This window comes from Salarias fasciatus, chromosome 9 (assembly GCF_902148845.1).
Source record: "Salarias fasciatus chromosome 9, fSalaFa1.1, whole genome shotgun sequence".
Classification (NCBI taxonomy): Eukaryota; Metazoa; Chordata; class Actinopteri; order Blenniiformes; family Blenniidae; genus Salarias; species Salarias fasciatus.
In genome coordinates, this window is record NC_043753.1 from 20,204,280 (window position 1) to 20,228,929 (window position 24,650).

Here is a 24,650-nt window from a genome sequence, read left to right on the forward strand (position 1 = left end):
GGCCTTCCTGACAATCTCACACTGGAGCGAGAAACAGGATCGGCCGGCTGCAGACAGCTGCCATGCGGGTGATGGAGACGGTCGGGCTCTGAAATAGCGCGTATTGACTGCTTGTCACCCGTTAATGACCAAAGGTCACAGTAAATGATATGACAGGGGGAAGAGAAAAACCCGACAACAACCTTGAAGCCAAACCTAAGAAGCAGTTTAAATGAAAGTGAGTATTTTACTCGGTTGTTGCACAGTTTGAATTTGAACGCTGCCCGAGGTTCTTTCTTTGAGTACTGAGTGTTTGAGGGTAAATTAATGCAATGAAAAGTCTCTGTTCATCACCGAGGTTTGGAAATCCGCCGTGATTGAGTGTGATGTCTGGCTTTGAAGCCTCTCCGAAGCCTCTTTGATGATACTGAAAGTGTTGACTTCTGCTGCAGACGTGAGGCTGGTGTCACACAAACCGCGCTCGCCAGCAGCCGATCGTACGCACCGTGAGAGGAGGCGCTCCAGTACATCACACTCTGATGAGCATTTAAAGCTCCGTCATGTGGAAAGCTGTGAGTCGTCGATGTTTTCGTTCACTGTTAAGTGTTTCCGTTGAGGAGGACGAACACGACATTTCCATCGAGACAAATTCTGCAATATTAACTGTTTTCAGGAAATCAGTAAATGTACGATAACCAGACATCTATTCTTCCTTTTAATCCAAACAAGAATAAACCCATTCTAAAACTGTTCACATTCAGAGAACTAAAATCGCTTCTTCCTGTTGTGAACAAACTCACCGTCACCTGTGTGTTTTTGTTCCATTTCGCTCTCGCTGCAGTAATATTGAACACATGTCCGCCATGTCCTGCTGAGGATGTGTGTGTTACGTAGTGTTGGATGCTCTGAAATCACTTTTGGATGAATCAGAAATCGCTGTTCTTTGAAAAGGAAATTAAAAAAAAAAACTGTCTCTCACCATCTTTTGACCTAGTTTCAACTCGCAGGCCGTCAGCGGTGTAAACATTATGGCATCAATATTTCATCAACAGTAAGATGAATTGTTTAGATTTTTTTTTCTTTCCATCACATTCTCAGTACTACAAGCATTTCGATCAGATAACTATGTTTTTTTTTTTCCTGCATCAACGTGAAATAAGCATTAAACCTGACGGTAAACAACTTGTTCCAGCGTTTAAAATATCTAAAATATCAATTCATGATGTTGTAAAGGAGGAGCCACCGGAAAACAGATCTCTTACGAGCTCAGGGGAATTCTAAGGTAACAGAGTTAATTGCTATTTCTATACCAACTGCAGCAGAAAGAGAAGCTACACGCTGACTGTTATTGATAATTCTGCTCATTCCTCGTCCGTCACTGTCAAAACATTGAATTCGCCTAATGGGAACTTTCTTGAAGTAGCACACGGCCACTTTTTTCTTTTTTCTTTTTTCCTCTTTCCCTATCAAATATTAATTCTCCTTCCTTGCCAATAACCTTAATGAAATCCTACAGTAAATTGGCGCGCCAACCAAAGAAAGCGCAGCTAACGGGGTTGGTATTGACATTGCGCCTGCCAAACGCTGCCACTGCTTTCAGCGCCGGCCGCCAAACCTTGATCAGAAATGACATCAAATCAAGAAATCTAATTTCCAGTCCTTCAGCTGTCGGCTCCGGCTGTGAGGAAGGAGCGGCGGAGAACATCTTCAATTCAGTCCTGAATTGTGCACCTTTTGGGAGCTAATATCTTGGAGTGATTCTAATTTACTCTTCTGGGTTATTATTTCCAATTACTCGGATCTCGTTTGTGAATTCTATTTAGCAAATAATCCCGGCTCCTGTTAGAAACAGAGAATGTTTGCCTGCTCTCCGTTCAAATTAAGCCGTCCTTGAAGGGGAAGTGCATCAAGTGTCAAGAAGAGAATACATATTGATGGCTTTTATCTCGCTGCCTGATCCTCCAACGTCAGTAAATTAAATTCAGCAAGTTTTCAGTCGAAGGGCACGATTCTCATTTCTTTAATAAGACGGCGCCGAGCGGAGCAGGCGCCATTACGAGCGGCAAACCAAAACACCGCCGGCCGACAATCTTTACAGGTAATCTGATTGATTTTCTCAGGAATAAGCTATTATCTACAATCAGCCGTCCCCAGATGAGAGGGGTCACTTAAAAGGACGCGGCCGAGGCGGACTCACAAAACAATATGTGCGGCGATGATGGGACGGCTTGATCGAAACGCTTCAAACCCGCTTTTAATGGCCGAGTGCGTGTGTGTCAAGGACGAAGCTGCAATTCACCGGAGCACCGGCGCCAGAGGACTTCGCGACTTTGAAGTGACCCATTAGCTGCCATAAAGTTTCATTAAGCGAGAAAATGAGTAAAATATCTTTCTAATCTATTAATAAAACTTTAACCAGTGTTTCCCGTCACTTATTCTATTCAGAATTAACCTCAGTGCACTGGCTCGGAGCAGTAAACCAACACTGCTGAAGACCTTTAATAACAGTAAAACAGCAATATGTTTCAAAGCCAACTTTGGCCAATCAGTCACTACCCCCCCCCTGCCCCCCAGAAGATATGCAAAATGAACCACAGCAGCCAGGTGAAGACAATCAGGTGAGAGACGTCAGGGGAGGAGCAGCAATCAGACAGGAGGAGGGGAAGTCAAGGATCCTGAAACCAGAGACCGAGCCAGAATCACAAAAACATCAAGAAATGATAGTGAATAAAGTTCCGTGGTTAGCAAGTTTTTGTTCTTCTCTAAGCTTCCAGAGTCCATCCATTCATGCGTTATGCTTCTTCCCCACTTTTCCCATCTGTTCCCGGACCAAACCAGTCAGAAACACGTGCGGCCACATCCTGTTGCATTAATTGATCCAGTTAATATTAAAGTCATCAAACAGTCTCAGGAGGGTTTCAGTTTTAAAGACCTTCATTTACTCTATAAGTTATTACCTTCCATCCACTAATTGAGCCAGAATGTTGATTTAGTGGATTATCTTTTAAATCCGTGCCAAGTCTCTGTCTTCTTCAGTCAAATATTGTTAAATCTACCTCGAGAGCGTCGGTGTTTTCCACGTTTGCTTCTATTTCACGGCTCATTTAAGATGGTAGAGAGAAAGATGATTCTATATCTAATGAATTGCTCTGTTCTTGTCTTCTGCTTGAAGACTCAAAGCTTGTGCAATTAAAGAAGATACTCAAAGAACGGTTTCTCTATGTTTTCATGCCAATTGTTCTGATTTTCCACACACGGGGAAGTGAAGTGTTTTTACTCATCCGTGAAGTGAAAGAGATTCAATGCAAGAAGGATAAAAAGGAGCAGCTGAAGACTTGAAGATGGGAGCAGAAATGCTGCATTTAAGGTAACAAATGAAAGGCAGCACTGTGGGGCATTTCAGCAGATGTGGACATGTGGTTAATGAACTACATTATGTGGGTATTGGAGTTTCTCGCTGCCTCCAGGAGCACAGAGGCTTCCGCCTCATTGTGAGGCACCATGGATTTTTTTTGGTGGGGGGAATTGTCTAGCCCCAAAGGGTTTGAAAAAGAAATGATCTCCTCTGTGTTTTCTCTTTTCAAGACACGATAAATGACTCCACAACACCAAGCCGATGGGAGGAGGCAGTTTGTGGCCTCAGTAGGATTTTTTCATCGCGTGAGTCGAAGCAAACCTACAGTCAAAAGTTCAAATCTGGTCCAGACCTGATCTGCAGACAGAAGACCAGTGAAACAAAGCACATCTTCCTTTTACAGGAATGTTTTTTTTTTCTGTTTATCTGTTGTGAAGGCTGAGAAATACTTTGCACTCCAACCTTTAACACAAATGTAAACAGAGTGTGACTGCAGCCTCAGCTCCGGGACTCATTATGCTGCACTCACTGCCACGGAGCCACGCGCTCAGGGAAAACACACACGCCATCCCTCCCCTCCGCACCGCACGCTCTCGGCTGCTCACCGCTCCGCAGTCTGAATCCGCTGCTTTCTGTCTATCAGGTAACATTTTAGAAGCGCACCGGCCTGAGGGCTTTGCTGGGTTTACCTCCCTCTTAATGTATGGGGCGATAAGGTATCGCTGAATCTGCAGGAACGCTCGCATCTGAGTCTGAGAAAGTCTCATCAGACTAAGAGGTAAAGTCAGTTTATGTCCTTTAAGCACTTTAAAAAGTGACTCAGTCTGTAATATATTCTGCTTTTATGAATTTCAAATTAATGTGGGTTTATATATAAGTCATTTGTTATTGGCAGCTGCCAGCAGAGCTTGTAATTTCCCCTGGCATGACTTCAGACAGAATCCTGATGGCTGCCTTGATGGCTCTTAATGGAACTTCAGGGAGGAGAATGGAGAAAATTTACATATTGACAAAGGACGGAAGAGCCACAAGAAAACCGAGCGTGGCCGTATCCTTTAAGTCCGGCTCCGAGACCGAACGCGCCGCGGCAGGCTGGCGAGGCCGCTCCCCTTCCGGGTGCAGGAAAATGAATATTCCATTCATTATTTCAGACGCTACTTCATAGTAGGTGTTGTCCCACTACAGCATCAAAAGGGCGAGGGAAATTAAACCTGTTTCTGAGAGGAAGCACTGCGAGGCAAGAAGCCAGACGCCACAAAGAGAGAGGAAGGCATGATGCTCAGTCGAAAATATAAAACGCTCAAGAAATGAATTAAATATTGGACGTTTTAGGTATCTGACAGTTGGAGCGCTCCACTTAAAGTCTTCAGTCTCTGTGGTTCTTCATGCGTTGCGTGGCCAATTGTTTAAGGGACAGCAGAGGTCAGAGAGAGACAAGTGATGAAGAGAGCGGTGGCCTTCACAGATACCGCAGCTCAAAGGAGTTTCACACTTAATGGGAAGGATTAAATTCATCAGCGCTACATGAGCAGGAGATCCTCGGTTTATTACTCTTGAGAGCGTTTTCCATAAGATGGATGTTGGGATAAAAAATCTTGCAGTGCATTTAAACCCAAAAGAGAAACCCAGAAGATGATTCAACATATGAAAACAGTTTTAGTTTTATTTATGCATCACAAAAACAGGAAGTTTTACACAGACTGCAATCAGCTGACAGAATTCACCAAAAAAGGCAGAATTTATTTGTCCTTTGATTCCTCTATTTCATTCACTTTAACTCATTTAGGGTGATGGGATCTGGAGTGAGGCAGGTTAAAACAATTAAAGGTCACAAGTCCATTAAATTCCATGTTATAAACCTTGGGAGAACATGCAAACTGCACACAGAATGGCCCTGAGCACAGAATGAAACATCAGTCTTCATTGTGATGATAATCACTCCATTCTGGAGGCTCTCCACTCCTCAGTCGTCATGCTGGAAGTATTAAACCTTTCTTCATTATTTCTGTAAAAGCCCTTTTTAATAACTTAAGAACTGCTCCTGCATGAAAGGCTCAGCTTAATCTTAAAAAAAATGAAATCATCGTGTTTGGTCAAAACTGCTTTATGTGTTGTGAGTTGAACTTCTGCTGAATAACCGGAGCTGTACTCTGGTTGTGTGGAATCACTTCAGCGTCCACAGTTTCAGTGTGATTGGCTCTGATTGAATTTGTTTTGCTGTGTTTGATGGCATATTCACCATAAACCACTTCAACTCTTAACAGGATTGTTAAATTTATACATCAGGTGTCTTTTATATGCATAAATGAATTGTGCATGTGATGAATACAGTATTGCGAATTGAGCTGCACATTAGATTCTGGCATTATGAAACTTGTTCTACTTTATTACGTGCATTACACTTTGTAGACCATGTGAAGACGCCTTTTCTGGTGATTAACTTGGAAATATCAGACTTAACGAGTTGACGAAGAGCGCCCGAATGCATCATTAGTTTTGGTCTCTGTGAGGATAAACCGTCTCATTCGAGGAGGCGACGCAGGTTGGGCCTCGCCTCCCGACGCGGCTTCGGAGATGAAACACAGCTTGTGAAACCCTCCTCGGTGTTGTTAGCCGCTGATTACTTCTGTTAATTCATTTTGGTCCTGTTGCTCATCTTTTGACAGCTCCATCTTTTATTTACACCACTCAGCCGGTGTCGCAGGTGCGCTCAGCCCAACGTCGAGGGCCATGAACATCGCTTTCAGCCCCGCGACACAAATACCTGCCATTGTTTAATACCGACTGACATTCTGCAGATTGCCCAAGATTATTACTCCCACCTGGACTCTGCTTATATCCAATATAATTTACAACATCAATGTTCCTGATTGCACCTTCGGTAAATGTTTGGTGGTGGGGGCCGGAGAGGAATACCAATCAAAAAGCTGCCCTGTGCATCAACTGATTAAGTTGTTCGCGCAAAATGAAGCCACTTGTTTCGACGGCGCACACATAAATGCCCGCTCACGCACACACCCTCCCCTGGTGTGGAGGATATTTTCAATTAATCAGGCTCTCTCATCAATAATGCATCACCCCTGCAGCCAGTCACTCTTTTCCAGCCATTTAATGAGGCAGCCCAGCCGGAGGGACACCATCCACACATTACTCCTGTTATAGTAAACGCTCAGGGAGCACAGCCGCTGTGACCACGGACGGTTATTAAAGTAATGCCATCATTTGTGCCTTCGAGTCAAATCAAAACCTGTCAAAAACTGTTTGCAGAAGGACACAAATGACAATAAGCAAACAGGCCGGGAGCCAGTGTGCAAGTCGTTCACCTCACCGTGGCTGAAAAACCTCAGGTTGTGTAAAAAAATCCACTGCATTGACTCGAGAGAGCAGAGGAAGTTTGTCAGGAGTGATAAATTATTAAAAGGTGCTTTGCTGAGACAGAGGAGAAAGTCCCGGTTTGATAACATTTCCTTTCAAATTGCGGTCCGCTTTTAAGAGCTAACCCGTGGAGACGGCAGAGGAGCTGTTCATTAGAATAAACCTCGTTTATCTTCCATAGATTGGAAAGTTTGGGACTGGAAAGTCTCTAAATTCGATGTGGCCAGTTGTTTATAGGCGTCCGTGCCAAAATGATTAATTGTTGAGATGCAGTGATTTATCCAGGCACTGAGCACCTGCCCACCTCCAGGTTTCTTTGCATTTCAGGGACACATTTAGTGAGAACGGGGAAAAGAAATCACTGCTTTGATTCCTTCCACTTAATTTGTCTGCTGCTGCACATCAATGTTGTCGGCAGTTTGAAGTTAGCGGACAAACCAGCTGGAAGCTGAAATGATCTCCCAGGCCGCGTTAGCTCGCAGTATCTATAAATGCACCGACAGCCACATCTGCATCGCTCATCAGTCCGTTTGGAGTGTTTTATCTTAGAAAGGCTGCAGCATCCTTTTGGCTCAGAGGCAGTCGCTTTCCTCTGCTTTCCTCCGAGTAATCCACCGCTCACGCTGAGAACCCAATTCTTCCCTTTCCACAACACAAACTGATGTGATTTCTTACCTCAGATACGAAACCTAATGTGCATCGGAAGGTTTATTTTTCAGATATCGCAGAGAAATGATTTGGATTACATGAGAAGAAAGGATCTTGCTTGACCCAGTTGGCCGAGGTGAGACCTGCGCGCTCCTCAGAGCCCGAGACGGGCTCGTCCGTGGGTGTGTGTCTGCCTGCAACTCAGCCTGCCATGAACTCACAACTCGCCAGGAACTCAGACTCTTTCTATTTTTGCCTCCCAGTCGCTCCTCTCTTCCCTCCCGTCTCTGTATGTTTATGAACTTGCACAGATGCCTCTTTGAGTCATCACATCTTTCCATTCACTTTATGTAATTGCGCCACCTTTAAATGTCACTTCACATTCTGTCTGAACAGACAGCGAGGCCTGAAGACAACGTCTCAAGCATTTCCTCGCCAAAGATTCCACTTTTGATTTTAAGGGTCAAAACTTTTTTTTTTTTTTATGTTATAAAATATAGCGAGTCTGTATTTATTTTCTTTATGTCACAAAACTGCGGAGTTTAAGCATTTAGATGAAAAGTGTAAGCAGTGGAAGAAAAAAACGGTGAATTTTAAAAGAACCCAAGAAACTAATTGAGACACTCGATGTAACTGAGACTTTGAATTATTTTAAAATTATTTTTTTAAGTAATGCAAAAATGTCTCTTCATATGAGACGTTAGCTCATGAAGGTTTCATATCTAGTGTTTCAAGCTCCACATAAACTAACTGTGATTGATCCACACATGGTAGATATTGTTTGTATTTTGCAGTCATGAGCTAAACTTGAACTTGCATGTTGAATTTATTTATCTTGTTTGTGCCAAAACATATAAAATCTGACCTTGGGTTATGATTGGTCCTGGGTTTAGACCTTGGACATGCTTGTAATTCAAGATGAACCAAAAGACTGAAAGCAGCCAAACATTTACAGCTTATCAAACTAAACCAGCTGGTAAAACAAAAAATGGCCGCCTTCATTTTATGGGTTCATTCAAACCAACATACCTGCTGAGTGATGGATTTATAGTGTGACTACATCTAATTAACAGTTCAAGGCACTTTCAGGATATTTTGTAGCCATTCTTTTACCTTTAACCAAAGCATTTTATTTAATAAAAGTATAATTTTTGAAAATAGTTTCACTGTTCAGCTGGAACCCAACAGGAAGTGCTAGCATTGAAGAAGTACTGTCTAATTACATTGAAATTTAAGACAAAATTCTGAGACAATGACAAAAGAATTTAAAGGTGCATTGAAGAAACACTCTTTCAACAATCCGTCACCTCCATTAACAACATTTCTTTGTCAAGTTTTTTTTTTTTTTCTGTCTTTAAAATGAGAGCTCCGGGACAGAACAACGAAGTTGCCAAACAAGCAGCACAACACTTATGACCGCACTGCCGGTTGTGGGCGTGCGGTGGTACGTTATGTGACGTAATATTACTGATTCTACCTTTAACAGAACTCCCACTGACATTTTTTGTTGTATTTATTACTAAATATTTGCAATCAGCCCATTGTTACGTTCAGTCATTCGCTCTGTTTTATCTTATCGACTTTTTGGTTTTATCTCTACTTGCGGAGTGTGTTTTTGTGAGTGTGTTTTTAAAATAAGCGCCTGCTGGAGTCACGTGGAGCTGGAGTCAATCCCAGCTGACATGCAGCCGGTCAGCAGTCCATCCACAACGACAACACACACTCACACCAACAGGCAATTAAGTGTCACCGCTGAACTAAATCACCGTGTTTTCAGGCTGTGGGCGGACGCCGCGACACGCCACAAAAACAACCCAAGTCTGGAATCAGACCAGCTGTCTCTGCGCAAGGCAGGAGTGCTGATCACTGCAGGAGTCGAGGCGTAATTGTAACCCCGCAGGATGTATTGTCTGCCCACTGAAGAGTGTTTTGAATTATATGAGCGTACGGCCTGTGGGTTCGGAAGGTGGTGTAAATAACGCAGAGCTTCTCTCTGGGCCCTTCAGGAGACTTGCTGACGCCCGTGGATTGATGTAAAACGTACAGATTGGAGCAGATCAAACTCATCCCCGAGAATCCCTCACAGGTTGCTGATAACCTACAAATCATCAGGTGCACCAGCAATAGCGACGCCTCCTCTCAAGGTGGTACGAAGAAAAGCTGCTTCTTGCTTCACATTCTCTTTTCCTTCATGGTGCAAGAGAGATTTTCACCCTAAACAGAAAAACCTCTCTCCAGAGCAGCGCCGCTGTTGATCTGGCCTTCTTCAGTTGTTGTCATTTGATAACATCTCTCCCCTATTTTTTTTTTCTCTTTTTCTTTTATCATCAGGCCAAGAATTGTGATCTCTAAGGAACGAAACCATATGAGCAGAGAATCTGACCATCTGGCTTCCTCTGCCGCTAAAAAATCGCGGGGGATGGGAGGAGGCCGACGAATATCTCTTGTCTCCCGCCGCCTGTCAGTGTCAAGATGTCTCCTTTAAAAATAAAACACTGTTGTCAGATGTGGTAAAGAGCCAACAGCGTGATTGCAAGTAAACGTAAGGCCCCGTCGACAGAGACGTTTCCCGTCTGAAAAGAACAGTGAGCAGCCTTCGGTTAAAAAAAAAAAAAAAAAAAAAACGCTATTCAAGTTTGTTTTGGGGCTGGTTTCAAACGGGGAGATAGCCACGCTGGGTGGGACGGTCACGGGAGAGGGATGATATGAAATTTGTGAGGAGTATAATGTTTGGGCTCGTCTCTGAAGCTCACAGAGCATGAATCCATCACCCAGTTAGGTTTCCTGTCAATTTTTTATTGTTGGAAGCAGCTTTCCATTTCTGCTCTATCAAAAGCCCGTGAGATGGGAATGTGTAAGCGAGGGAAGGGAGCAGAAATCCTGCATTAGTTATTTCATTTCCAGTGGCTTAGCACCGAGCCAGTGCTCGGCAGTAATTTCCGAGGCGCGCTGCGACTGCTGTCACAGGGACTGTTACTCCTCCACAATACATAAATTCCACTAATTAGAGATCAATGACTCCTCTTTGATGTAATTAGGTCGGATGAAACTTCTCCACAGAAAAGAAAAACTCGGACGTCTGCTCGTCTTCGTCTCCGCTTCCCCGCCGTCTCACCCTCCTATTGTGTGCGAGATAAAACGTGGGAATGATCTCCCTGCGCAGACGAGCCCTGCCCAGGCGGGGCTGCGGGGGAGCGGTGGCTGCCGCCGCCGCCGCCGCCGCACTCTGACAGTCGGGTTACGGTTTCTCAGCCTCGGTAATGAAGGACTACCGAGTGTGTCATCCAGGAAAAAAAGGCCTCTCCCCTGTCTGTCTGAGCGCCAGCCAGCTGGAGTCGGTCCTGCACTTGAAACGCCGCAGCGCGGCCAGCCCTCCTCCAGCAGGCAGAAGCAGCTCGTTAAATCAAACGGTGGCTAACCCTCTCCTTATCATAACACTGTAAATTCACATTAGTTGGACAACAGCTAAATCATTCAGTCCATTTAGTTTCCTCTCTTTCTCGTCCAACTTACACACATGACCCGTTTTTCCTGCGCAGCCAGCAAAACGTCGCGGCTGAAATAGGAGAAACAGGAGAACCGTGGACGGAGCGGGACGACGGTGGCTCGGTCTCTGAGAGCCAGACAGCCGTCTATACCCTGAACTGTCCGTGATATACAGAACAAGAGCGGGGGAGGGGGGGGGGATTAGCCCAAATGTCAAGAGAGACAGGTTGAGCTGACGGGATATTAGTTCACATTGAAACCCCTCACTTTCAAAGTCAAAAAGTCAGAAACTCCTCAAAGGAAAGTCTAAAGTCATATTCAGGCGTTTCCTGTTGCTAAGCAGGAAAAATTTAATTTCCACAGACTTTCATATGACTTTCAGAGGAGTGGTCTGAGGAACGCAAAGCTGGTGGGATTGGAGCAAAACGCTCTCAGAAAAAAAGAAACAGGGGAGCAAACTGTGTGAAGATGAACCCCCCCCCCTTACATACAATAAACACAATAAACAGGTCTGGGTTCAAATCTCTACTCTGATCGGTCGGTGCTGTAAGTCCCTGAACACCAGGTGCCTTATGGGTAAAGCACACTGGATGACAACCCAGGGCCTTTTAACTAACCACCCCCATCCTCCCTGTGGTAACGCCCTCACACACAACCACTATAACGTCCCTCACAAACTCTTTGTTTTGTCACATCAGCACACAAACTCTGACACAGAAACCAGAACATCCACTTCCTTGTGTCCTTGCAGGACAATTCGTGCTACTGAAAAGTACAAAACCTGCAATTAATACTTTTTTGGGTTTGTTCCAGAGCGAATACAATAGACTAGAGGGTTGTGTGTCACTTCTGTGTCTTTCTGTGTGTGTGTGTGTGTGTGTGTGTGTGTGTGTGTGTGACATTCACTGTCTGGAGGAGGTTATTCCACCTTCACATCACATGTTTTTGGAAAACACCGGGTCGGTCTTCATGGTGAATTGACCCATATATTACAATCCTAAAGCAGTATTTTCAGCGGTCAAGACTTAAATTAAAGACAGCCCGGTCCGTGGAGATGATTCTAGATTTATTTTTATCAGCACGTATAGACACAGATGTCATTCCATGACAGCCATTTTACTGTTTTTTCAGGATGTGGAAGAACAAGGTTTGATTTTATGAGTGCTTGTCAGAGTTTCATAAAACTGTGTCTGTTTTATCAGAGGCTCACCATGAAGGCGCGTCCATGTTTCCTTGTCAGGAGCGTCTTCAGAAGCATCTCTGTGACTGAGTACTAATGAATAAATCATATAAATACGTCTTACAAATAAAACATTTTTTATTGTGCTGCATTTAACCAGGCTTGGTCAGTAACAGATTGTAAGTAACAGTATTTCTGAATTAGGACACAATGAAGTGTAGATGTAATTTGTTATTGTACAGGGAACAATATGTAATCTGATTACTGACACTTGAAATAAAAACAAGCTTTACTTAACAGGATTACATTTTAAAATCCAAGCTGATACGCACCAACAAACCCACAGTGTGCAAACATGACAGCACAAAACCTTCACTTTTCGAGTCACTGTATTTAGCAGCGGCTTTAGTGGATTGAACTTGTTTACATTTCAGAGTCAGGTACCGAGAAACTATTGTAATATTCACAAAAAGCATTAACTGAAAGGCTTAATGCAGCTCTCCTTTGTTGAGGGTTCTGTGCAGTTTATCCATTTGAAAATTAAATTTTTAGTTGCAATTTCTCAATATTACAAGGTTAGATTGGGAAATTAATAATGATAAAAATCACCTCCTTGATTTTTGACATATTGTGGGTTTGGCCTGCGCTAACCTGTAAATACTACTGCTGCTGCTGCTACACTGTGTTTTACCATCAAACGTTGAGTTTATACAGGGTTTGTGATATAAAGATAATTATTATCATTACAGCCTTTTATGTGATTCATGAAAATAATTGAATGAATCATTTAATAAGTTCATTCATTGTTAATTTTGCACGGTGTATTTTCTAGCGGAAACATCAGAGTTACTCATTTCCCATGAAGCCATTGGACCAGTACCAGGACCAGAACCCCTAAACTTGGACCAAAGACCAAGACTCTCACACGGACCAGGACTTTATGGTGATAAGAAGCATTTCTTCCACTGCCTCCTCACAACTTTTACTTGCAGACTTTCTACGGGCACGCTAACCTTTCAGGATCTCCCCTGTTGTGACTGATCTTTTCTCATACTGAGCAGTATGAGCTGCAATATGTTCAGTTACTACGATGACCGACATGTCCGATATGACATTAAATTGAGCTTGTAGGGATTAATCACTCCATCCAATCACTCCTTGGTGAATTCAAACAAACACAGAAGCAATCCCATTTCCAGTAGATGGTTTTTGTGTAAACTGGTATCGACGGAAGCAAAATCCTCATTTGAATGATTTTGTTATAATTTTCTAAGGAGATCCCCTGTTAAACTGAAACTTCAGTGTATTGCTTAAAGATTTTAACACGGGGAGGAGGCCCTGAGGTCGGCCCAGGATGTGAGGTATGTCACGGATCAGATCAGTCGTTCCACAGAAATACATTTACTAGTATTAAATATGTAAACACTAAAGACGAATTTACAACAGGGATGATAAAATTTGGAGTCGCACAGTGATTAGTGCTCTTGCCTCGCAGCAAGAAGGTCCGGGGTTCAAGTACTGGCCGGGGTTCGGGGCCGTTGGAGTTTGCATGTTCTCCCCATGTGTGCGTGGGTTCCCTCTGGGTACTCCAACTTCCTCCCATGGTCCAAAAACATGCACGGCAGGTTAATTGGTGACTCTAAAATTGGCCTTAGGTATGAATGTGAGAGTGAATGGTTGTCTGTCTGTATGTGACAGACTGGTGAACTGTCCAGGGTGTACCCCGCCCTCACCCAAAGCAGCTGGGATTGGCTCCAGTGACCCTGTAAATAATGAAGCTGCTTAGAAAATGGATGGATGGACTGAATTTGAAATATGTGGACAAAAGAAGATAGACGGGCCGATGATGTTTGGTGAGCAGACTCCAAAACTCTCATAATCATTTGGTTTAGCGCTGAGACCGATTTCATAATTTCAATTTGTTTCCATGTCACTTTCAATAAATTCAGTTCTCAAAATGTGTATTTTAATAAATGTAATATTTTCATTCTCAATTTAATTAATTTTATATGAATTCTTCCCAAAAATTAATTGAAAAAAAGAATGAAAAAGGCTGATTGAAAACCTACAAAAAAAAAAAACATTGTTTATGCATTAACAGAAAAGAATGGAAAAATAACCAACATCATTCTAGGATACTGGGAGTTTAACATGCAAATCTTCCGAGAACACACATTATATTAATCATCCGGCTCAGAGGTTAATATAGGATTATTTCATTTTGAGAAATTTTGCTGGCAATCATATTCTGTCACACTCAAGGGGGAAAAAAAAATTGGCAGTGAGGATGACGCAAAGCCGTGAAGAGTGTTTTCATACACTGCTGTGAGTGCGTCTCAGTGTGGAGATTTGCCTGAAGTGAAATTCAAAATGCCTCATCTGGTCTGATTCCTCTGCACTATGAGACCAGACCGGGCTTCATTAGCAGTTGCGGCTGGGCTTTATTGGCACGGAAGATCCCATTTTCACCACAGAAATGACTTGCCACCAGCTGCAAATTGACAACGCGCCATATTTCCTCACGAGTCAACTCTTATTAACAGCAATTCCCGGGATCCGCACCTCCCCGTATCCAAACACAGCGGTGTCATCAGCAGGTAAATTTGAACAGTGGGATGTGAGGACCTGGCAGGCATTGTTTACCACGGTGGAAATGACTAAATATAGGAGAGCCACACTGCCAGCTGCCTGCTCCTCGCCGCAGAAGCAATCCTGGACCCCTTCCTGCTGACATCTGAAGGACATGCTCGCATCAAGCCTCTCATCTTAATTCACATTTAAGTTTCAAAACTCCCGACAATGATGCCGTCGCTCTCCATTAGCGAGCTAATTCTCCGGCACAAAGGCCTTGTACTGTATCGATGATTGCTGCTGCGGAATATCAGTCTGCTCTCTGACTGATGGCGGCTGCAGCAAAGGTTAATTAATGAGCGGTGGCAGGAGCGATGGCTACCGGCGAGGGAGAGGATCTCCTGGGGCTCCGACTCACCAGTGGCAAGAGATAAAAAGCGGAAAAGGGAAGGGTATGACTACTCAGCTGAAATGGAGTCTCCTTCTCTATCTGGATAACCTCCATGCACTTAATAGTGCGAGAACGCCACTTGATCACTCAGCTCAGCTCCAGACACGGAATAAGATCATAATGCGGCTTGTTATCAATCCTGTTTCATGCAATGATTATATATTAGTTATCACGCATCAAAGATAATCTATGAGGCAACCTTCCAGCTTAAATTAGTTCTGCGAGTCTGTTTCTTCTGATCAGACATCAAAAGCTTTTCATAAAGCCTATTTGTCTTTCCATGCAGTGGGCGGTTTGTCGCGTTATTTTCAGATGGGAAATAAATTCCATGGATGCGACGCTGACATCTCGCTTTTATTTTTATCCCGTCTGCGAGATTCTATTAAATTTAACTGGTGGCGATCATCTATAGAGACTTTCGCTTTATGTGCAAACGTGCTTCAGTTTTATAAGGACGAGTCAAGATCATTATGATTTTGGGGCCTGACAGTAAAAGTCTAAAGATAATCTGTGATGGCCAAATTGGTGCCATCTATAAATGCCATAAACTGTAGCTATTTTTATTATTAACGTTTAATAGTGTCTTTACTACTTTTACACATCAGTCATAGTCCATTTAAAAGTATTGCTTGGATTGAAACTATGCCATTGATCAACCATTACAAATATCCTGTGCATCAGTATTTTGGGGAAGTTTGAAAGTTGTTGAGCTTATAAACTTGTTAAGCTGTTCTCAGACTTATAATATGAACTTAAAGTAATTATGAATGCAGTTGTTTTGCTGTAGGAAATAAATCTTCCATAAAAGTCAAGTAGAAAACTTCACAACGTTGAAGACAGTATTGACTTGTACAAAAAAGGTCATTGTTTTCCATTATTAATATCAATACACTTTCTAAAGTAATATAAATACATATTTTAGATTTTGAAACTGTAAAGATAAATAAATAGTCTGCTAAGCATCAAGTTGGCAGTCATCAATCATCAATACGGAAAATCTGCCAGGAGAATAAAGCATTGTATACAAATGTTATTTGTTGTGGTTAATTATAGATGTACTTTTTTAATGAAACATCACTGATAAATAATTTAATACCATTACAGGGATTGTGGTAAAGAGGTGATGTGCCGGTAAACATAACTAATTCATTACGCCATTGATTCATCAGAGTTTTTTGGGAACTTGGAAATCAATAGCTGTAAATGATCAATAAAGTAATTATTTGCTGTAAAAGATGAATATGGCGTAAATGTCATAACTTTCATTCATTGGAAAAAGACAACATTCATACAGGGTTGATAGAAAGAGGCTCATTTTGTATTCACTGTTAGTATTAGCAATAACATTAACATTTCTATCAGCAGTGAGGACTGTCTGCATCTCTTGAATTTACACGTTATATGAGAAAAAGCTTTTGTTGCTGAATATTTCCAACCATCAATTCTGAAATATGAAATTATTAATAAATTAATTTAAAAAAAGTGTGATCAATTACAATGATCTGTTTGTAGCTTTAAACCATAACAAGTCATTGCCTTAGGGTTTGCTCAAATAATCCATCAAGTCAGCGGCCGTAAATGTTAATAAATAGTTAATGAATGGATAGTGGTGCCGCTGCGCTCTGAAGACCTCCTCCTGGCAGTCATGGAGGAAATATGCACATTCTTTTCTCAGTGCGAGAAATCGAGAGAAAGTGCTCCATTAGCAGAGGAAGAAACATGAGATAGAATCAGGACTGAATGATGATACATGCCAGAGAGGAAAAGAAAAACGGCTCCATGTGTTTAACTTCTACCTATTAAATCAAACTACTTAAGGAATTTTAAGTTTATGGCTGTAGGAATCTGCACAACTGAGAATGTAAGCAGCCTTAAAGTGCGTCTGTGTAAAGTCTGAATAATTCAAAGGTCAATCCAATTTCTGGATTCAGACGTGACTCGTCCGGACATGTAGAAACCTCCCTTCCAGAGGTTTTCCAGTGAATAATACGCCTCTGCGTGGAAGGATTAGGCACAGAGGACCCTGCCAAGCATTAGAGTGTTACAGGAGGGATCAAGAACAAATGAGTAACGAAAAGACTGAGTCACCACTCTGAGACATGCGATGCGGCATGTGCTCTTTCCAAGTTCCCTTTCCAGTCAGAGCGGGGCATGAGGAGTTCCTGACATGTTTTTAATTGTTGGTTCCTCCTTGTCACGCACATCACCCATAGAACCAATTAGGCTCCCGTCGTCCGTGTCTAATAAAATGGAGATTTTGCTGGTGCATAATTGTGTCAGCGCGGAGACATCTGCATAAGTAGACACATTGCTAGTAGGTTAGCAGTAATCATAGCGGAGCACAGCATGTACAAATTAAAATTTATGTTCTGTCTTTTCTATTGACGAATATTAGCGAGCTCAGTGTGTATACAACTGCAGCTAATGAGAACCGATGTTACATAATCACATGGCAGACACTGATTTTACTGTCACAGAAAATTCACTGCACCCAAACAAAGACTGGTTGCCAATATATTTATGAATTTATTTGTTTTTTTTTAATCGTCTTTACATTGTGTCCACGTCCCGCGCCAGAGCCCACAGAAAACCGTTAAAAAGAAATGATTGTAATTCAAGGCCACAGAAGCAAGGAACCATATCCCCACGAGCAAATACAAAACAGAGTTGGTAACAGGATTGCAACACCAAAGTGAAAGCATGTCTGCCAAGTCTACACATTCAAAGACCACAAACATCAAACGGGTATTCCAGCCAGTCAAGGATTTCAGTGTTCATAGAGAAGAAAACAAACAGGGCTGTTTCTAGTCTGGGAGAGATGGATATTTGAAAATGAGGAGCACAGTAGGTTGTTTCGTGTGTGTGTGTGTGTGTGTGTGTGTGTGTGTGTACAGATGCAATGCAGAGTCTCTAAATGAATGCACCATCTGCATGTTACATGTGAGTCATTTACAGTACAGACATGTTTAAGCAAGACGGCATCAAAGCTTACTGAGTAGTGTGGATTTATTTTGCCCGGTCCAAAGAGCAGAACATCACAGAGTAGAAATGGTCTCTGACTTTTTTTTTTCTCTCCTTTTTCGAGCTGTACTTAATATTCATCCCCTGTTCAGTGCACTGCTTGCTGTACTCTTTAAAAGACAAAAAAACAAAACAAAAACAAAGATCATTGGCTATGCGAGTGACCACGACAGGAAATGGTTACTGTACTCCAGGCCATTATAGTGAAGATATCACAGCAATAAAACACAGGGTAAGCCTTGGTTATGGCATTTTGCAGATTAATATGAGTAGCTAAAGGGGATGCTTTGGAAATTGCTTTCACTAGAAATATGTCAAGGCTGACAGTTTTTTTTCCCTCGGTTTGATCCCTATTAAGTACTTTCCTCTGATCTAATTCAATAAATGCTAAAGGGAGTTACAATAATCATATTCATTCTTGATCCTTTGGGATATATGTCTTTGGAACCCATAAATACTTTCTTTCTTCTAGACATATTTTCTTCAGAGTTTTTATATTTCTAGGCTAATCGAGTACATACAATAAAAGTTAGCCCTCCTGAAAATACACTGAATCTCACATACAATCGAAAGAGTCCTCATGAAAGTGCTAAGCCACCAAACTGTTGTGACATCTCGGATAGGCAAAACGAAATCCCTTCACGGCTGCAATAAAAATAAAATCCATACCATTTATGTGTCTGTGTCACTGAAGTCAAATGTTGCTGTCATCCTCTAATTCCCAGCTTAGCTTTCAGCCCACACGTTGCAGTATTCCTTTACATTTTTTAAAGGGAAACAGCACTCAAAGGTTCAGATTGTGAGATGACAGCCAAATTAGAACCCCGGAGCTGGGAGATTTCTTAATGAGCTTCATTACATAGCTGTTCTAAAACAGTAGATATTTCCCTCTCCCATCCATTAAAAAAAAAGCCTAATCAATGTAAATACAGCATAATTTTGCACAAACATATTTTTTTTGACATCACACATGTAAAACAACTCTTACATTTTCATCTCTGACAAAGACACTTGGAGTAATCTTTACTGAGAAGCTGAGCTGATATGTATGGCAGTAACACGATATTTATGCCGAGATTTTGTGATATTCCTCTGCAGTATGAGAGCAGAGGTCTTAAGGTCTCACTCAATAAAAGAGTGCTGTAATAAGTGTGAAGGGCTGCCGGGCGCGCGAAAGAACGATAGCTTGAGCTCCCTCCCACCTATTTTAATATAAAACATTCTTCTGTTTAAACATCTGTTGCCATAGTCAGTACAACATCCAACATACACAGAATTCAGCTGAAAGAAAAAGATTTGAACACAGACAGAAAGAATACCCAGTTTCCTCTGAACCTTGATCGGGATAAAAGAAAAAAAAAAAAAAAAAGTCAGTGCAAAAACAAAACATGTGTGGCAATAAACAAGACAGCTCAATATCAGCTGACCAGCAGCAGTTAACTGACAAACCGAGTGTATCCCAGCCTCTTCATCACAGGTTCACACACGTCCTCTATCAGTCGGATGTCTTTCTGAGGCAGTTTCTGTCTCCATATCTTAATGTTGGCTGGTGAGATGTCTCCTTCATACATGAGGTTGTACAAGTTTGTGGAGGTGGTGAAAACAAGTTGATTGAGTGCTGAGGGCGACACCGGCACCCCGAGGAAAGTGTGTATTGTCTCTGCCGTTTCCTGGGGCGAGTTGACCACGTCCTCGAACCTCACTTGGAGGAAGGCCTCCTCAGGGAGGCTCTCGCTGACCCTCAGCACTGCCGCCGTGTGAGCCAGCCATAGATGAGCCAGGATGAGAACTGGGTTTGTCTCCGAGCGGGACAGCATCTTCTGAATTGCTTTAAACTCTGGAGCGACGGCTGGGCACCCATCCCTGACAGCATCATCCTTGAATATCAAGAAGAGGTGCTGTGGGATGTTTTTCAGTGAGTAAAGGCTGGGTTTGCTGTTATAAAGCATGAGATAAACCCACGCTCGGGGGTCCCTCACCAAATAGATTGTCCGGAGGGAAGGTCCTATCACCTCCTGAATGAAAGGCAGTTTGAGCGACCAGCTTCCACTGCGCATGTTGAGAACCACTCGCGCGTTGGGGTAGTCCTCAACGTGGCGTCTCAGCTCTCGAACGTACTCTGCGTCTTTGTCCAGGCTGGCTCTCAGTTTACCCTTGAGCTCGGACGCGGACTCTCTCGTCCTGGACCTTTTCTTCCTGTCCCTGATGGTCCCGGTTCTCTGTGGCTGTTTGACCCTGCTCCCCTCCACCAGCTGAATGTTCTGCAAGTGTAACTTAGTGTTGTGGACCAGCGACTGCAGCCAGCCCTGAATAATCTTAAACCGTCCGTGCATGGCGTCTGACCTTGACCACTCACACGCATCAACCAGAGAGTCAAACTCGAACTCCGTCTCGGGGATGTCCACATGCTCGGTGGGAACCCTTATGTAAACAAAGTCTGAGCTGTTATAGAAAAGGTGCTTGAGTATTTCCGATCCCGATCCGGGAAGGGTTGTTATGACGACAGTGGGGAGGGGGAGCCGGTGCTGCTCGTACAGTCTTATTTGTTTATTTACTTCACTTTTGGCGCCCTGACCTTTCCATTTTACCCCACAGAGAAGCTGATCGCAGCTGTTGGACACAAACAGCAGCTCAGCTACCCAGAGAAGGAGCACAAAGAGGAGGGTGCAACGCATCAGCCTGCTGAAGCAGCCATAAAACTTCCTCTGCATGGTCAGAAAGCCGATTGCCACGCAGAGAACGACCCCGACAACCACACTAACTGTGAATCCAAAGTCAAACAGCTGATTATCGCTGTTGTTTTGTTTGGGGATGAGTTGTGTCCCAAGGCCATATCGAGTGGTCTGATATCTGTCATCAACTTTACAGTGACCCCCAAACCCTAAATAATTCCGCCTTGCTCCAATATCTTTATAGTTAGTAGCAATAGACACAATTTTCTCTGTGTTATTTATGGTTAAAGAAAGCCTCACCCCATCTATGTTGTTATCTATAAATCTACAGTCGGACACTTTGACGTACGGCCCATGTAAGACGTAGGCGACTCTGCTGACTGTGCCTGTCATGTGGAAAGTGACGTTGACATACTGCGTCCACCTCTTTTTGAACTCGGCCGCCTGTTCTGCCTCCTGTATCTTCGTATCAGGGCTGTGACCCTTGCTGTCAAACCAGAACATTTTATAATGAGCATCCCACACATCCATCATCGCACCGTTGTATCTGTCCATGAATCTGAAAGGGACGTATTTAAAGTCAATGTCGAGATTGTGGAAAAAAGCGCTGAGCGACTTCACGGGTGAATCAGCCCACTTCTCCACATGGTCGAGCACCAGCAGGGTCTGAGAGTTGAGCAGAACCAAGGCTCTGAACACACTCTTCAGCCTCATGGCCGGGGAATAGGCTGACGCTGCTTCCCCGCTCACAAACATGGTGTCTCTGTGTGAGGAGGCGACGATCACCTCACCTCTAGTATTACCCACCCCCTCATCAATCCAGCGCAGCCACTTCGCACACTCCCCTAACTGACCCTCCCATGGACTGTTACACTGACTGGTCGGAGACGGACTGAACACCAAAACATTGTTGAGATAGCTGTACTTTGGCCCGTAAAGTGCTTCAGACACAAACACCTGCCCATTGGGAGCAAAAGTAAAAGAGTTCTGGTCCGGATGCTCATGACCCGGATTAAAGCTGTTCCAGCCATCCAACCAGGAGTAAGGCTTTTCATGGACAATATCATAGACCGCACGCCCACCCAGCCTACCTGACTTAAAGGAAACAAAAGTATTACCCTGGCCGTTAGGAAGCCCAGCCCCGTAGGTAACTACGCCCCAGTTTGAAAAAATATGCGTCCTTGCTTTCCCAAAGTGGTGGGGAGGCTGCGGCAGGAGGTGGGAGTTGTACCAGATGAATTCTGTGTGAAGCGTTGCCCAGCGCTGGGAGAACGACTGCCCCATCGGGCCGTCCTTGGGCCGGTGTTTTCTGATCTGTTGAGCCAGCCAGTTGCCCGTCCCGTTCTTCATGACAAATGTGTCGAGGAAAACCAGCTGGCTCTCCGGCCCATAAAACCAGTTGTAGTTGGAGTCTGCGATGCCAACGCTTCTCTGAAAGCCTGGCAGCAAGGTGGCATAATAAAACCAGAAGTGTTCCCGCAGCCAGTTGTTTTGAGTGTTGTCAATGTCAAAATGACGCTGAGCTATGAATACATACTGCGTGATGGACTTGGCTGTGTAGCTTCCATAAGCTACTCCCTCGTCGAGAGAACCATCCACAACGTGATTCAGGAGAAACATGGTTTTCTCCATATAGTTCACTGCCACTTGTTTCCAGATCATGGACTCGGGGTCATCATGGGATCCCACCACGATCGCACCAATGAGGATGGCTAATATGTTGGTGGTCTGATGATTGTGGAGATACTGTTTCCCCCACGCTCTGTACTTTGAAAACTCATACAGCTCCTCTGTCTCAGTGCGGATTTTCTGGAGGTAAACATCCTTTCTCTGCTCATCCAAGAAGGAGTAAATAAAGTCATAAGCAGTAGCAAATCCAGTGAGAGAATGTGCCGCAGGTACCTCGTCGTTCGGTGCGCTGGTCACCTTCCAGTCTGGGTATTCGGCCATTCTATCCATAAACTTGATAAGAAACTGCAGGGCAGCAGAATCCTCTGGGCACAACAGGCAGTAGAGAGCCAGAGGAGGCAGGTTGTTCCCATAAATCTCATTCCACTTGCTTGTAAACTCCTCATGTTTCACAGGGGGCAGGTGAAGGGGGGCATTAGATAACATGGTGAGCACAGCCGCCCGAATAACTTTAAATATGTGACTGTGGGTGGTGGAGGACCTTTGCCTCAAGTGCAACACATCCACTTGGCTAAAGTATAGGTTGGGATGGGAATCCTTGGAGTGGAGTTTCCACTGCTCGGCCGCTCTGTCTTGTGAAAGCTTGACCTGCAGCAAGTCATCTGTAAAAATGTCTCTGTCTGAGCTGTTGAAGACCCCCGAGAAAGCTGTCCCCACCGCGAGCAGCGGCAGCAGGCAAACTGAGTACACAACCCAGCGACCTGCCATGTTTCCACGGAAGTGAGGATACATTTTACTGGAGTTTGACAGCAAGCAGCTGACAGTTCTCTTCCTTAAAAGCGTTGCTGTAATGTCCCATTGCCTTAGTTTTCAAGTCAGAGTTAAAGCCTGGATGAAAAATACATATTTTTATGTGTGCAACAGTCCATGAAATTGATATTTATGGAGGATGGTGTGATAAAGTGTCACAATCCAAAGCATGATAGTCAAAAAGGGGAGAAAACTTTAGTGCAAGAGCAAAGACTATCCACATCCACTTGTAACAATCTTGCAACAGTTTGCAAAGGCAACAAAACATCACATTAAGTATGCAGGAATGTCTGATGGAAAGCAGATTTTTCTCAGATCTGCTTTAAATGCAAATCCAATAAAAGAAAATCCTTATGCTTGCATGCTGTCCTCCCTCCTTATGGTAATAAGGATGATCACAAAAAAATAGAGGGGAAAAAAAGGAAAGAAAAAAAAAAAACCTTGGCATCTCCCTTTTTGCCAGTAACTCATATCGATCCCCTCCAGAAAGGCTTCAGCCCCAGTCTGTGTCCGGTCCGATCACAGCCAGCCACAGGCTCAGTGTGCAGCCCGACCGCACCGCAACATCCGCGGACATGAACCTCAGCGAACCGCACATCTCCGCAGGAAACATCGCTCGGCAGCTCCCGCTGCAGACGCCGCCAAACTCCGCTCAGCTGTGCGAATCCCGATCGGAGGATCGATCCCGTCGCATCCCGGCAAGCGCTCCCCTCATCTCGGTCTCCGCTCCGCGCTCGATCCTCCGTGGAAGTCCGCGAGGGGAAAGTTGTCGTCACTCCTCAAGTATTCAAAGAATGAGACATTTCTCTCCCCCCCCTCCGATTGTCCGCAGGAAACCGCAAGTTCAGCCCCACAAACGCCGGAGAGCCCGCACGCGGGGCTGGATGCGCAGGCTGCGTAGGGACTCGTGCGCTCCCGCGCCGCCGTTCGGAGACGCACGATCTCCGCCGCGAGGCTGCTGTCTGCGCGCGAAGCTCCGGACGCGTCTCCCCGCCGTGTCCTCCCGACTCCTCCACTCTCTCTCTGATTGTTTTCCGGCTCCGGGTGGAAAAATTTCCACTGTACAGACTGTAGAGGGAGCCGTGACTTCAGAAGCTCGGGCTCTTCTCACATGCAAGCGCGTGGAGGCTTGATAGTCATTTCATCAAATCTTTTTTTTCTCTCTCTCTCTCTATTCCTAACAAGAGGCTTGAGTGCTGTCAGGGTGAGATCTGCTGCATGCTGAGCCCACACAGGCCAGACACATGCAGTGATGGGATGTTTTATTTGGCTTCTTCACAGAAACTAATGCAAAGTTTTGTAGTGAGACAAAATCTGCACAACGCTCTGATATCTAATTATCATATTAATAATATGTTCTGATAGGAAATGAACTCTTTCTCTCTCTGCACTCATATAATAAAGCTGTTAGATATTTGTAATTTGGAATGGTTTAGATCAGGGATGTCAAACATAAGGCTTGCGGATCAAAAT

General features: G+C 43.9%; 1 protein-coding gene across 1 annotated transcript; it reads right to left on the minus strand.

Annotated features, from left to right (window-relative positions):
* Positions 1–17,928: 17,928 nt before the first annotated feature.
* Positions 17,929–24,059, minus strand: dselb (dermatan sulfate epimerase like b). The gene has a single exon (XM_030099572.1). The coding sequence runs from the start codon at positions 23,157–23,159 to the stop codon at positions 19,503–19,505; it is 3,657 nt and encodes a 1,218-aa protein (XP_029955432.1). The 5' UTR covers positions 23,160–24,059; the 3' UTR covers positions 17,929–19,502.
* Between the last annotated feature and the right edge of the window lie 591 nt (positions 24,060–24,650).